Below are 15,000 nucleotides of genomic sequence, written 5' to 3' on the forward strand. Positions count from 1 at the left end.
CTCAATTAGGCTGTTCCCTTTGCTTTATGGCTCTGACTCACGCTTTCGGGCGAGAGAAATTAATCGTCACTTGTTGTTTAGTCGTCTAATGAAAGTAAATAAAGGTTATCCATTATAATAAATCCAACACTTTCGATACAAAATTACACATAAAGGGTTTCATATGCTGTTGTTTGTGCCTGCGTGTGTGTTATTAATTGCTAACGTTGTTATTTTGCGAGTGTTTAGCTTTGGCACACAGCTTTGAAGGATTCTGACAGGAAATGACATCATTTCTCATGTGCTGGTGTTGTGAGCTCATCTCAGGTGTTTTTTTATTCTGTTTGAAAAATCAATAGATGGAGGGAGTTTTGCTCTTTGATCCTCACTGCAACACTAGCAATTACTGCTGAACAACACATATTTATACACACATACACCAACCTGAAATGCCACATAGTATTGGTGTTGAGATTGAACAGTCGTGGTTGTGCTTTCTTGAAATCCCAAACATTGTATGTTATTTTTATATGTAAATTTTTTTCTTAATTAACAGCATATTACTATTTTATTTTTTAATGTTAAATAGAGCGTAACACTTTTTACAGTTTTAACCATTGAGGATGACGCTTTTTATTGATTTTCTGATGGAAAATAATAAAAAAATGTGTTCAATAGACAACATTATGTAAATATTAAAGCAAAGACATTTTCACAGTATGTCTGATAATATTTTTTCTTCTAAAAAAAGTTTTATATGTTTTATTTACTAGGATAATAATTATGTAATAATATTGACTTCAACTGTACATCTGTTTATGAAAAGACATCTATATGCATCTATAAAATAATACAAAATTACAAAAAATACATATGTTGTATGTATGTATGTATATATATATATATATATATATATATATATATATATATATATATATATATATATATATATATATATATGCATATATGTATATATAATTTTTATAATGCAATATATGAATAATATATTATAAAATAAAATAAAATATTTTATATATTATTATTATTAATAATATTAATATTTTATTTGTATTTATTTAAATGACTACTTAAATTCTACATCAATGCATTTATTTTAAGAAAAAGCTTTTTAAAAAAACTTTATAGTTCTAAATATTTCATTTTGAGATCATTTTTATTAATTAAGTATTATTTTTTTATATATTATGATATATGAATATATTTTTATATTATTATTATTATTATTATTATTTTATTTATATTTATTATAAATGAATAATGAATAAATGAATTATAAATACTTCTACATGAATGCATTTATTTTAAGAAAAATACTTTAAAAACCTGTATAGTTCTAAATACTTCCTTTTAAAAATATTTTTATTAATTTATTTTTTATTAGTTTTGATTTATTATTTTTGATATATTTTTATTAATCAAAAAATATTTATAAAAAAACAAATCAGTTTCTACCTATTTTTTGGCAGTTTTGTACAATTATTGTAATAAAAACCAATATTAATAAATGAGCAGCAAATCAGAATATTTAATTAATTTCTGTAGGCTCATGTGACACTGAAAACGGCAATGAAGATTAAAAACTCTGGATCACTGGAATATATTACATTTGACATTGTTTTACAATAGAAAATCAATTACTTTCAAAGGTTATACTATTTCATTAACATCACTGCTTTTATTACATTTCAATCAAATAAATGTTACTTTGGTCAACATAAGAAGCTCTTTCCAAAACATTTGAAAATCCTCAGGATTCCAAACACTTCTGTACACCATCTTATACCACGCTTGTACCACAGTACAGTCTGACTTTACATTTTGGTCCCACTTTATATTAAATGCATTGAACGACTATGTACTTACATCAGGATATATATACAGTGTACTTAATGTGTTCATAAAGTATTACAACACACTGCTTGTGCAATTGAGTATGGGTAGGGTTAGGGACAGGTTTGGTGGTATGGGTAAGTTTAAGCATGGGTTAAGGTGTAAGGTCAACAGTGTAATTACAAATATACTTATTGAAATTAATTACAAATATAATTGCATGCATGTATTTAAATCAAGCATAAGTGCAATGTAAAAACAGATATTTACACAAAAAGTACATTGTAATGAATGATTAACAATGTAAGTACATATTAGTTAAGGCCACTTGTAAGCACATTCTTGTTAGGAATAATGAGTCTGGATCTGAGTATTTCCTGGGGCAGAATGACTAACCTGCTCTGGTTTGATGTGTTCAGATGTAGGGAAGACGTCAGGAAAGGCGGGTCTCTCGAACACTCGGTCCAGGGCCTCCAGCTGCTGCTGTGTGAAGGCATCGGCCCGCAGGTGTTTCCTCAGACTCTCCACACTGCCCTGAGAATCACTGCTCTGCGCAGAACCCTCCGACCCGTCTGCACACACACACAACAACACATTACATCCGACTGAGAGAGAGAAACAAGCAGGAAAGAATATTCTAGAGGCAAAGGAGAGAAGGTAATGTTTACATTTGTGCTTTAAAAGGAAAACCTCAGATGTTTTAAGTATACTAAAGGCACAGTGACATCAAAATAGTCAAAATTATTTATTAAAAAAGATTTGTTTGTACAACATTTTTTTTAAAATAAGAAAAAACATCATAATATTGAATCAGAATAACTTCCTCTCCCTCTTCAACATTATCTCCTCTCTGATTGGTGTTTATGTCCATGGGTGCGGTATCAATTGGTCCACTAATAGCAACTCGCATCCATCCAAAAGCAAAATAAATGGATGAAAACGTCTTTATTCTGAACATGGCCAACACCTGAAGAAAACCTGTGCAGTATTGTTCAACCTCCTTACCGGGTTAAACAAGGTTTCACAAACACAGCACTTTCTCCTGGTTTTCCTCTGACCTGATTACCCTTGTGCAGAAAGACTCCCCCACACCTCTCTCTTTCTCTCTCCTCCTCCTCCTCACGCTGCCAGAATGCTTTAGAGCTCCTTTAAATATCTTCACATCCTGCCTTCTCTAGAAAGTCGTGTCTCCCTTACAAATCTGTCACTCTGCATTCACAGCATATTATGTTCTCCGTGCGGCCCACAGTTGCTGTGATGTATGACATGCACTGCCTGCATTGATTGACCCAGCTTACAGAGAGAATGGATGTAGAGGAAGAATGATGACCCGAGTAAGGAAACAAGTTGTGCTTTTGAGACATGGGACAAAAACCTTTATATAGTTGATAATAATATATTATTATATCTTATTAATATTGACCTTAAAATTGTTTTCAAAAATAAAATAATTAATTCCAGCCAAAATAAAAAGGATAAGACTTTTTCCCAACCCGGGCTCATTGTGGAAACGTAGCTCTGCGGACCGAGAGATACGTCCCGGGAGGTACGTATTCGAGCGGTTTTTGTTTTCGCGGATCCGCGAGAGGCCGTTGTGCGCGCTTTTTCGCGTTTCGGGCGCCTGTCCGGAGCATTCGCTGTTCGCGCCTGTGCTGTTCTCACGCGAAAAGCCGCCAGATTGGCCGACCCGGCCACCCTCCTCTTCCTCCTCCACCAATCGCGCTCCAATCCGCACCAAATCAATCGCTTCGTAATCGCTTGAATAAGGTGGTCTCGGCTGGATTAAAACGAACTCTGGAGCGGATCGATTGTAGTGAGAAAGCGATACGATCCGAGCACGGCTACATCACAGTGTTTTATGGATGTGTAATAGGAAGAGAGAATTGTGAGTAGGGCGGGAGGTTATTCCAGACATCCCAAGTCTCCCGGAAGTTTCAGTAGTCTCCCTAGACTAGAGATAATCTCCCGTAAATCGCGCGTCTCCCTCCCGGTCCTCAAATACGTCGCGCACCCTTCTCACCCCTCCCCACCGCATCCCTCCTCGTTCTTCAGACACGTCGCGCACCCTGTCAAACACCACCACCAGCTCTTTCGGTCCGTTTAGAAACTTTGTCGTGTGAAAGCGAACCGCACCAAGAGCAAAGAGCAACACTGTAACAATTTAAATCCCTGTTTCGGAAAAACTGAATCGATTCACAGGTGTGAAATCACCCTAATTGTTTATAGGGGTTTGCTCTTGAGCTGATTGGATAATATAATGATTGCGTGTGTGATGAATTAGCCTCTTTAAAGACTGATCGTGCTCCTCCCGAAATTTGTTTATAAAACATCACTTAGTATGGTACAAAAACAAGTGTGCAAGGTTGCACATATACAAGTAAATATCATTAAATGTGTTTGATTTCTGTTCATAATCTTTTTTTTTCTCTCTTTTATAGCTCAGGAATCGGTGAGGATAGAGACGAGAGGTTAAAAGCAGAGAGAAGGAGAGAGGGATAGATGGAGAGATGGAGGCTCAGGCTGGAATGAAGTCTTGATGAGTATCCTGTCCCAGCTCATCGTGTCTATAATACTCTTCTTGATCGCACATTTTTCACTGCCGCTGAATTCAATTGATCAATCATGTCTGTCTGATGGCACCATTTCAGCTGGTTATTACCACTGCGCTTGTCACGGTGACCTTTTCTTTCTGCACAGCGCGCTCTTTCACACACACGCACACAGACACGCACACACACACAATGGACACTGCTCTCTCTGTGTGTGTGTGTCCAAGTATCCAAGTATGATTTTACATCCGTACAATATTTGATGCTTGCAAAACATGCCCCCTGCAGTGGTGCGTTGTAGATGACTGCCAAGGTCACTTACTGTAGGTTAAGTTATGTTAAGAGTGCTTAGTGTGTTGCTGTGTGGTTGCTTGGGCATATTTGCCAGGACACTGTTGTAATGTTTACAATGCTCTTCTGGATGCATTGGTGTATGACTGAGTAAGCCATTTATATTGTTGTTAATGCATTGCTGTTGTTTTCTTCAGAATAGTTGCAAGTGTGTAGTTACTGTCTGTCATTATGTTCAGATTGTACTGCCGTATGATTGATTGAACAATCTAGGTAGCTGTTAGGGTGTTGCTAGGAAATTGTTATGCTGTTTCAAGAGTTCACACTTAGCTGATGATTGATTATAAAGCATGTTTGGCATGCTGTCCCGAGAGGGAGCCCTGAGCATATAAGATCCCTGAGCCCAAGGCTCCCTCCAGTTTGCAAGGCGAGAGGGGAGTTTGAGCTCAGGTAGATCTGGAGAACTCCCCTGCTGTAGTAGCTAATGAACAGATAGTGATTGCTCTTAACGCCCTATTCACACGGGGCGTCAGCGTCAACGCTTCCCATTCACTTTGAATGGGTGACGTCAGGCGTTGCCGAACTGCATTGTGGATCCGTCGGCGCCGCTTCAGAAGCGTTCCTCGCTGCAGAAGTTGGGACCAGCTCAACTTTTCAAGCGCCGACGGAAGCGTCAGCCAATCAGATCGCTGTATGCAAATACACCAGCTCAGACAGTGGCCTATTGCTGACTGAATTTCATTGGCTGACGCTTCTATGACGATCGTTTCAGCTCCAACTTCAGACACGCCCTCTGTCAAGCGTTGACGCTGAAGCCCCGTGTGAATAGGGCGTAAGAGATAACCACTTAGGAGCATGTTTATGGTGCCAGTTTGGATTAGTCAATTAACTTTAGTTTAGTTTACTTTAGTTTTAGCATGTTTTTGGACGGTGGAAGGAAACTGGGGAACCCGGGGGAAACCCACATGAGCACGGGGAGAACGTACAAACTCCGCACAGAAATGTTGGCTGTCTTGGTAAGGACTAGAACCGGTGACGTTCCTGCTGTGAAGCAACATTGCTAACCACTGGGCCACCATGCCAGCCATCTAGGAAAGGAGGAGGAGTATGGGTGAAAGGGGAGATTCTTCAAAACGTATGTTTTGTATATATATATATATATATATATATATATATATATATATATATATATATGTGTGTGTGTGTATGTATGTATGTATATATTCTTTCTTTTTTTGCGTGTTATAATAGGTTTTCTAGCCAGTTGCAAGCTGAAATCACAGCACTCTGAGCAATAGTAACAGTGATGCTTGGCTTAGGCGTGTGTGTTTTTCCGCTTTCTGGCGCTCTGTTTGGACAGCTCCCATGGGGGTCCTTGAGGTGGAGTGGGTATTTGCTGTATCGGGCGCTGGGGCAAATGAAGTCATTAATTAGGTGCCATTAGGGAGCCTGGGCCACAGACCTGATCAATACGACTGCATTTGTCATTCACAGCAGTGACAACAGCTTCCCACTCACTGGATGAGCAACACACACACATGTGCGGCCATTACTGCGCTGGCTCGCTGTTCTGGCAGAGCGATGAACGTAACGCTTCATCTGCGCAGAGAAAACACACTACTGACTCTCACTATGACCAGGAAAACAACATCATTACAGTACAGCTTAATATATTACATCCATCTGTCTATATGTCCGGCTGTCTGTCTGTCTATCTATCTACTCATCTGTTATTATGTCTGTTTCTCTACTTGTCCATTTTTATATCTGCATTGAAAAAAATTGCTGTCAATTTTACAGTAATACAGGCAATTTTTTACAGTATTATTATTAAATTTACAAGCGCACTGTACTGCAAATTAATAATAACAATTGTGCTGTAAAACTACATGTGTCTATATGTCTCACTATCTATTTGTTCATTTACAGTGCACTTATATATTTCACAGTATTACTGTCAACCAAAATGCGCATATCTGTCTGTCTGTATATCTATCTATTTATCTAGCTACCTGCCTATCTGTTTTTCTATCTAACTGTCCGTCCGTCCATCTGTTTGTATATCTGTATATCTATTTATCTGTCCAGCCCTCCCTCACTCCCTCCGTCTGCCCAACCATCCGTTCATCTGTTCATCTACGTCTGTCTGTCCTTCTATCAATCTGTCTGTCTGTATATATCTGTCTATAAATCTATCTGTTTGTTTGTCTTTTTGTCTGTCTATATGTCTACCTGCCTATATGTCTATCTGTCTCTATATCCATCTGTCTGTCCTAATACAGCTGACTGTTACTGTAAAAAAGTCAATGCACACCTAAAAATATTATATTAAATTTACAAGCGCACTGTACTGTAAATTAATGATAACAATTGTGCTGTAAAACTACATGCATCTATATGTGTCTCACTATCTATTTGTTAATTTACAGTGCACTTGTATATTTTACAGTTTTACTGTCAACCAAAATTGCCAGTAATACTGTCAATTTTACAGATTTTTTTTACAGTGCGTATATTTGTCTGTCTGTATATCTATCTATTTATCTAGCTACCTGCCTATCTGTTTTTCTATCTAACTTTCGGTCCGTCCGTTCATCTGTATATATATATCTGAATATCTATTTATCTGTCCAGCCCTCCCTCACTCCCTCCGTCTGCCCATCCATCCGTTTATCTGTTCATCTGTATGTCTATATGTCTGTCTGTCTGTCTTTCTATCAATCTGTCTGTCTGTATATCTATCTGTTTGTTTGTCTTTTTGTCCATGTGTCTACCTGCCTATATGTCTATCTGTCTCTATATCCAAGTCAATGCACACCTAAAAATATTATATTAAATTTACAAGCGCACTGTACTGCAAATTAATGATAACAATTGTGCTGTAAAACTACATGCATCTATATGTCTCTAACTATCTATTTGTTCATTTACAGTGCACTTGTTTATTTTACAGTATTACTGTCAACCAAAATTGCCAGTAATACTGTCAATTTTACAGATTTTTTTACAGTGCGTATATCTGTCTGTCTGTATATCTGTCTATCTATATATTTAGCTACCTACCTATCTGTTTTCTACCTATCTGTCCGTCCGTCCGTTCATCTGCCATCCATCCGTCTGTTCATCTGTATTTCTATATATCTGTCTGTCTTTCCCCGCAGACGTTTCTGGAGACTGCGATTTACGTGGCCGGAGGTACGTATGTCCGCATTTAGGTACATATGGCCGTGTGGCGCCGCTCCGCTCCTCCTCTTCGCGCTCGCTGGCTGACGGCTCGCCTCCGAGTGGAGGGCTTTCCCGCTGCTACCAGTTTGTCCGCTTAGCTCGCAGAGTTACGAGGGGGACGTCCGTGTTGGCCGATTGGCCGGCCGCTCAATCGATCGTTCAGTCGTTGAATCAGTCGGACGGATGGTCGCTCCACAGCGGCTTTTCACACGGCTTTTCACACGAGCACAGGCGCGAATGGTGCACGCTCCCGAGAGGCGTCAGAGATGCGAAACAGCGCGCACAGCGGCCTCTCGCGGTTCCTAGAAAACAAAAACTGCTCGAATACGTACCTCCCGGCACGTATTTCGCGGTCTGCAGAAACGTCCGCAGGGTTACGTTTCCACAATGAGCCCGGGTTGGCTAATTTATTTTCTTTTTTAGTGACAACCTGCGAATGTTTGTATATCAAATTGTTTGCACTTTTGATTTTATGTGTTTGCTTATTTAGGCTTCAGATTGTGGGAAGTGTTTCAGGTGGAGTGTGCTGCTTGTTTGATTGTTTGTTTGTCTTGTCAAGTGTATGTACGTTATGATGTGTTGTTCTCTGTTTGATTTACTTTTTAGGGACCCCCTCGAAAATGAGATGATTCATCTCAAGGGGCTATCCCATTCAATAAATTTAAATTCAAATATAAAAGTGTATATTTAAAGTTTGCATATGCAGAAAGTGCCAAAGCTAGTTCGTATGACATCAAACGACTTTCCAAAAACGTATGTCAGAATAAAAACATACAGATTTGTAACAACACTGATGTCAGAACTGTCATTTTCCCATTAACTATAACTTTACTTTCTCCACCTTTGCTCTATTTCTTCTCTCTATTAGGTTACCAAAGTGAAGTGCTCGGTTGATCCAGACGGCCGGCGGGTTTCTTGGGTCACAGAATGAAGCAGTGTTTTCTCCCATTAGTGCTTATGTAATGGCTTTCACCTGGAGCCGCAATGCTTTGAGGCGCTGCTGCACAGTTGCGACGTGTGCTGCCCTGCTGCTGTGGTATTGATCTGCGACTGAGTGGAGCGGATTCCTTTTGACGTGAGTCAGTATTAAGACTGAGGTAACGAGGGAGCCGCTCTATCAGAGCAGATAAGCAACTCCATAACACCGCAGGATTCACACCCACAGGGCCTGACCCCATGGGAAAGACACAGAGAAATACTGACGGCCAAGCCAGAGATTCTCTTACACTTTCGCTTCAGATCTCCAGATTTGACATGCCTTTTTTAGTGGAAAACCATCACAGCTCCAAAGGGACGAGTAGTAGTTTGTATTCTAATACTGAAAATACATGAAGTACGAGCTTCTTATAATTGTATAGCTTAAATAAAAAGTGGTTTATTTGCAAAACTTTGCACATATGCACTCTTTTAAAGTACACTGTAAAATTACTTCATGCAGACTTTTTCAAGGCATTATATTTAGTACATGACATTTTGAATCATGCATATGTGTTCATTAGAATCATGCATATTTACAATGCAACGTTTGATAATTGCAACACTTGACAGTGCAGCAAATTTACATTGTAGCATACTAATGCACTATGTGGTAACCATAGTTAAAGTATCTGTAAAACTAAGGTAATTTGGTTATAAAAGATGCTTTATTACTTGATTGGGTTTTTCTATCAATAATGCTGTAGGACTCAATGCTATAGAATGTCTTGGTCATAATGAAGAGCATTAGTTTGTTATTGGCAAAACTAATTTAAAAACGCATGCAAAGTTCTGTTATGAAACTCTGTGCGCATGCAGGCTGATAGTGCACTTAATCTGCTACATGGTGCTGGATATTGGTTGATGTTTCCTCATCAGCCTTGCTTCTCAACATTTTAAAAGCTCAATGTTGTTCTGCTCTGTAATATTGCAACACTTTGAGACCCTCCTCGACCCCAGCTCCACCTGTGTTTAGATCTGCTACGAGGGTTGCATTACTATTATGTTTGTAGCAGCAGTGTGTTAAAGTCACAGACTGCATGTGTGAATATACTGGCAGGAGTAAGTCTCTATACTTCTCTGCCATAATAATCAAAGCAGCAGCAGCGCAGCAGATTTATTCCACCAAGACCAAACACATCAACATTGCTATATACTGTACATATTAATTACCATACTAAATCTTTCTGAGAGTTGTCATGACAGAAATACTATATGTTAACCATACCTGTCAACCCTCATGTTTTCCCAGGATTCTATTGTATTTTTCATTCTTTCTATGAAGGGGGGCAATAAACATTAAGAAGTCGATTCTTCATATACGCAACCCATACCGCTGAACCATCAGGGGATGCCCATTGCTCTTAAATGTGAATCTGTTCTGTGCTTTCTTTTTATTTAGGCATAAAAACACTTCCTTTTCCTTTTCCGTCCTTTCTGTTGCAGCCACCATTGCCTCAACTCAAAACAGTCAGTTCATGTAGCGAAGCGTGACTGTCAGATGCACTCTATAGTGATATATAAAGCTCTATTTTGACGGTCCATGCGCAGAGCGCAAAACGCAGGGCGCAAACGCTTTAAGGGCACATTTTTGCTAACTTAAGGACGGGAAAATCTGCTTTGCGCCATGGCGCATAGTCTAAAAGGGTTGAGTTTATTTTCATAATGAGTTATAGGTGTGTTTTGAGAATAAACCAATCAGAGTCTCATCTCCCATTCCCTTTAAGAGCCAGCTGCGTCGTGCCATAAGCGCATTCGCTGTTTACAGGACGTAAAGTAAGTTCACTTTCGCTTTTGCTCTCCTGGATAAGGAAACCTTACCGAACAGACATCAATTAGCCTATAAATAATTAATTTCGTTTGTTAAGTGCAAAGATTTGTTTTTAAAACTATTTCTAAATTCAGTTCTAATTTCCAGCAAACTAATAAATGATTAATAATAACAAAGTTTGGTCAAAAAACGGAGTTATTTCCAAATACACCTGCTGTGCCCCATATGGTCTAAAACCTGACAGGTGGACAAATCTAAGGTTGTTTTTAATAAAACAAATATAAATATGGATATAATAAATAATACTGCTAATAACATTATACGAAAGCAAATTGAATAAACTTAAAAAGCCTCCCGAGATGAAGAAAGTTAGGCAGTGGTTTTTAAATCTTCATGTAGGCTAGAAATTAATATGTTTTGTAATATTTAATCATTTATATTTATATCCTATTTATATATATACAGGATATAAATAGGATATAATATGCATTTGCTATTTAAACAGCGTAGTGCAACGCCTCAAAATGACCCTTGCGCCGAGCTAAAAGTAGTAAAAGAGTATTGCGCCGCGCCTTGTGCCACATTGCGCCGGGTGTATGATAGGGCCCATAGACTGTTCCCCAAACTGATTTTGTACACGCCATTTAAAACGGAACAAAAGTGGACACTCTGGGTTTTGGGTGTGTGTTTTAACAAACATATACACATAATTATAATAATAATAATGATAATAATAACAATAATAATAATAATAATAATAATAATAATAATAATAATAATAATAATAATAACAATAATAATAATAATTAATAATAATTTCTTACATTTATATATCTCTTTTCTGGGCACTCAAAGTGCTTTACACATAAGGGGGAATCTCCTCATCTACCGCCAGTGTGCAGCATCCACAGAGTGATGAAGCCAATTATGATATGGGGATGGTTAGGAGGCCATGATGGACAGAGTCCAGTGGGCAAATTTGGTACTCTTTTTCAAAGGGCATCCTGGGATTTTTAATGCCCATAGAGAGTCAGGACCTCAGTTTAATGTCTCATCCAAAAGACGGGCAGTATAGAGTCCCTGTCACTATACTGGGGCATTAGGACCCACACAGACTGCAGGTTGGGCAACCCCTGCTGACCTCACTAACACCACTTCCAGCAGCAACCTAGCTTTCCCATGTGGTCTCCCATCCAGGTACTGACCCAGCGCAGCCCTGCTTAACTTCAGTGGCCCACCATGTAAGAGTTGCAGAGAGCTAGCTGCCAGCCATAATAATATACATAATAATATACAAATAACAATAATAACATCTAAACGTGTTGATCTTAGTGGGGTCTTTTTTAAACAACTAATTTTGTCTTAAATGAGCAAAAAAAGTTAGGAACGCAATCAAATGCTTTAATAAAAGGTCTGTGCATTTAGTGGCAGCTCTGTTATTTAAGGTGATCAAAGGAAAAATCCATTATTTTCACATCCCAATGTTCACAGGGATGATGTATACACTCTAAATCAAATCCAATGGAATGATTGTACCATTGAGAAATCATTTTAAGTGAAGTGTGTTCACTTTGATTCGGCACACAATTTTTAAATGGACAGTATATGAATAAATCTCATTAATTTTTTTTTTTATCTGCCTCACGATGGAGCTATTTCTGTTTTGTGAGATCATGTTTAGAATTTAGATTTAATTGCTGTTGATTCGATATAACTGAGCACGTGCAAAAATGGTTTCAAATAATTTTCACAAAAACTGCTCATGATTTTCACAAATATTTACAAAGAAAGAACTAATTAAATTAAACATGCAATTCTGAAAAAAAGAAAGACTAAAATAGTATTTTCTTGTAAACCATTCTCTAATAATCAGTCCCTCCAGAGACGTCATTTTAAATATTTGCAGCCCAAAATTACTTTATGATGGATTTACCTATGGATAAACCTATGACTGTAGTTGCTTTCAATTCTTATGTTTTACTGTAGGGCGAGGCAGTGGCGCAGTAGGTAGTGCTGTCGCCTCACAGCAAGAAGGTCCCTGGTTCGAACCTCGGCTCAGTTGGCGTTTTTTGTGTGGAGTTTGCATGTTCTCCCTGCCTTCGCGTGGGTTTCCTCCGGTTACAGGTGAATTGGGTAGGCTAAATTGTCTGTAGTGTGTGAACGTGTGTGTGAATGTGTGTGTGGATGTTTCCCAGAGATGGGTTGCGGCTGGAAGGGCATCTGCTGCGTAAAAACTTGCTGGATAAGTTGGCGGTTCATTCCGCTGTGGCGACCCTGGATTACTAAAGGGACTAAGCCGACAAGAAAATGAATGAATAAATGATGTTTTACAGTTAAAATACACACAATTGTTTTTTTTATTTATTTTTTTCAGATTTCGAGAACCATTAGACTTGCTAAATCCGAATAATCCTTCTTTTATTTACAACTTTGTTAAATTAGCACAAACAAAAGCTGGATCAGTTTAATTTCACAGTTTAATCTGGAATGCACTGCACAGATTGGTGGTGGTGGCGGTGGTGTGTTGGGTTGGTTTGGTCGGCGTAAAACTGCTCTCATCTTTTTAATGGTCTGCTCTTATGAGACAGCTGTAAAGGGGGGTGCTGGGATGTGTGGATGTTAGATGTTAATTTGTGCCGTAATAGCTTTTCTCGGCGGAATTGCAAATTCTCTTAAATGTCACTTGCAGCTTCGTAGCTCAGACAGCCAGAGTCCATGCGGATACACACACACACACACTCTCTCTCTCTTTCTCTCTCTCTGTATCGTGCTACTTTTAATTTGCAGTAATACAGTAGCGCTGTCAGATTAATGGCTGGCGTGACACCTGTGTCCCCGTGGCCCGCTCTCGCCGCTCCGCCGTGTACATAACGCATGTCACAGTGCATTATCTCTCTGCTGGCCTCGTAATGGGCCCTGCGTCCAAACCTACTGTAGGAACAGCTCGAGCCACAAGCGGGACACTGAAAACACACTGCTTATACCAGCAAGATCTGTTATTTTTTATAAGAGTTATTTTCAGCACTGCATTTTGTTTGTTTGTGTCGAGGTTTGAGACGCTGTTTGAGGAATTTAGTGAAACTGAGTTTATTTTTTATATATAAATACATTTTGGTCACAGTTAAGAATAATTTTACAAATACAGTATTTATTAGCATGGACTAACTTTGAACACCTTCAACATTTACTAATGCATTATTAATATCCAAATGCATGCTTGCAAATATTATTTAATGCACTGTGAATTAACATGAACTAACAATGAATGACTGTATTTTCATTAACGTTATCTAACTTGAACAAATACTGTAGTAAATGTATTGTTCATTGTTTGTTCATGTTAGTAAATGCATTAACTCACCTTAACTAATACAACCTTATTGTATGTATATATATATATATATATATATATATATATATATATATATATATATATATATATATATATATATATATATATATATATATAAACTAAGTTTAATCAGTGGTTGCCACTGTCACCTCACAGCAAGATGGTCACTGGTTTGAGTCCCGGCTGGTTCAGTAGGCATTTCTGTGTGGTGTTTGCATGTTCTCCCCCTGTTGGCGTGGGTTCAAACACCCAATGCCCGCAGTCCAAACACATGCGCTATTGGGGAGATGAATAAACTAAATTGGCCGTAGTGTATGTGTGTGTGTGAATGTGAGAGCGGCTGGAAGGGCATCCGCTGTGTAAAACATGAGCCACAATTGTTGGCGGTTCATATATATAGTTTGTGTTAAGGTTTGAGAGGTTGAGAAATTTTGCATTTCATTTAATTATAATTCCAAAGCTTATTATTACATGTTTACCCTAATATACATCATTATAGATGGACTAAAAATGGTTTTGTAAAAATAAAAGTGACTAAAATCTAAATTCTACTTCAAAATTTAAATAGTTTGTTACTTGCTGTTTATTTGTAATTGTTTACAGAAAACATGATTAATTTACTGTGCGTTTTACTTCTAAGATGCATAAAAAAGAGACAAAAGTTACTGGAGTACATTTTAGAGGAAAATATACTGCAAAAGTCTTTCTGCTTCAAAACGTCACATTTATATATTTAATTATTATTGTTTTGTCTTTATATATTACCTTTCACATTTAGTTTAAATGTAATACTACGGTCGCTGATTTTTCAAAGTCACTCACTTGCTTGTTTGCATTACTTTTAGTTTTTTAACATGTATTTTTCTACACCACATTGATCAGCAGTGCATGTTGAACCTTTAGCATGCAGCATCTTCCAAAGCATTGTGAGATTTTACATTCTATAATTACTAGATTTTGCTGCAGGGAAGATAATTTTTTCATAAAAGCATCTTTGCTGTGTGAGT

The 15,000-nt window shown here is 37.9% G+C and overlaps 1 protein-coding gene and 1 long non-coding RNA gene across 2 annotated transcripts in view; one reads left to right on the forward strand and one right to left on the reverse strand.

The window, feature by feature from the left end:
• Nucleotides 1-10,176, forward strand: part of LOC137496855 (uncharacterized) — a 167,440-nt gene extending 157,264 nt beyond the window's left edge. The window contains exons 12-13 of the long non-coding RNA XR_015504643.1: nucleotides 2,250-2,487; nucleotides 8,764-10,176. This is a non-coding gene — a long non-coding RNA (uncharacterized LOC137496855). The remainder of the gene's footprint in view (nucleotides 1-2,249; nucleotides 2,488-8,763) is intronic.
• pax2b (paired box 2b) overlaps nucleotides 1-15,000 on the reverse strand; it is a gene marked incomplete at its 3' end in the record, with an annotated part of 73,047 nt that overhangs the window by 27,603 nt on the left and 30,444 nt on the right. Inside the window, 1 exon segment of the mRNA NM_131640.1 lies at nucleotides 2,227-2,402. Coding sequence (NP_571715.1) covers nucleotides 2,227-2,402 — 176 coding nt within the window.

The sequence above is a fragment of the Danio rerio genome, chromosome 12 (assembly GCF_052040795.2).
Source record: "Danio rerio strain M-AB ecotype USA chromosome 12, GRCz13ab, whole genome shotgun sequence".
Lineage (NCBI taxonomy): Eukaryota > Metazoa > Chordata > Actinopteri > Cypriniformes > Danionidae > Danio > Danio rerio.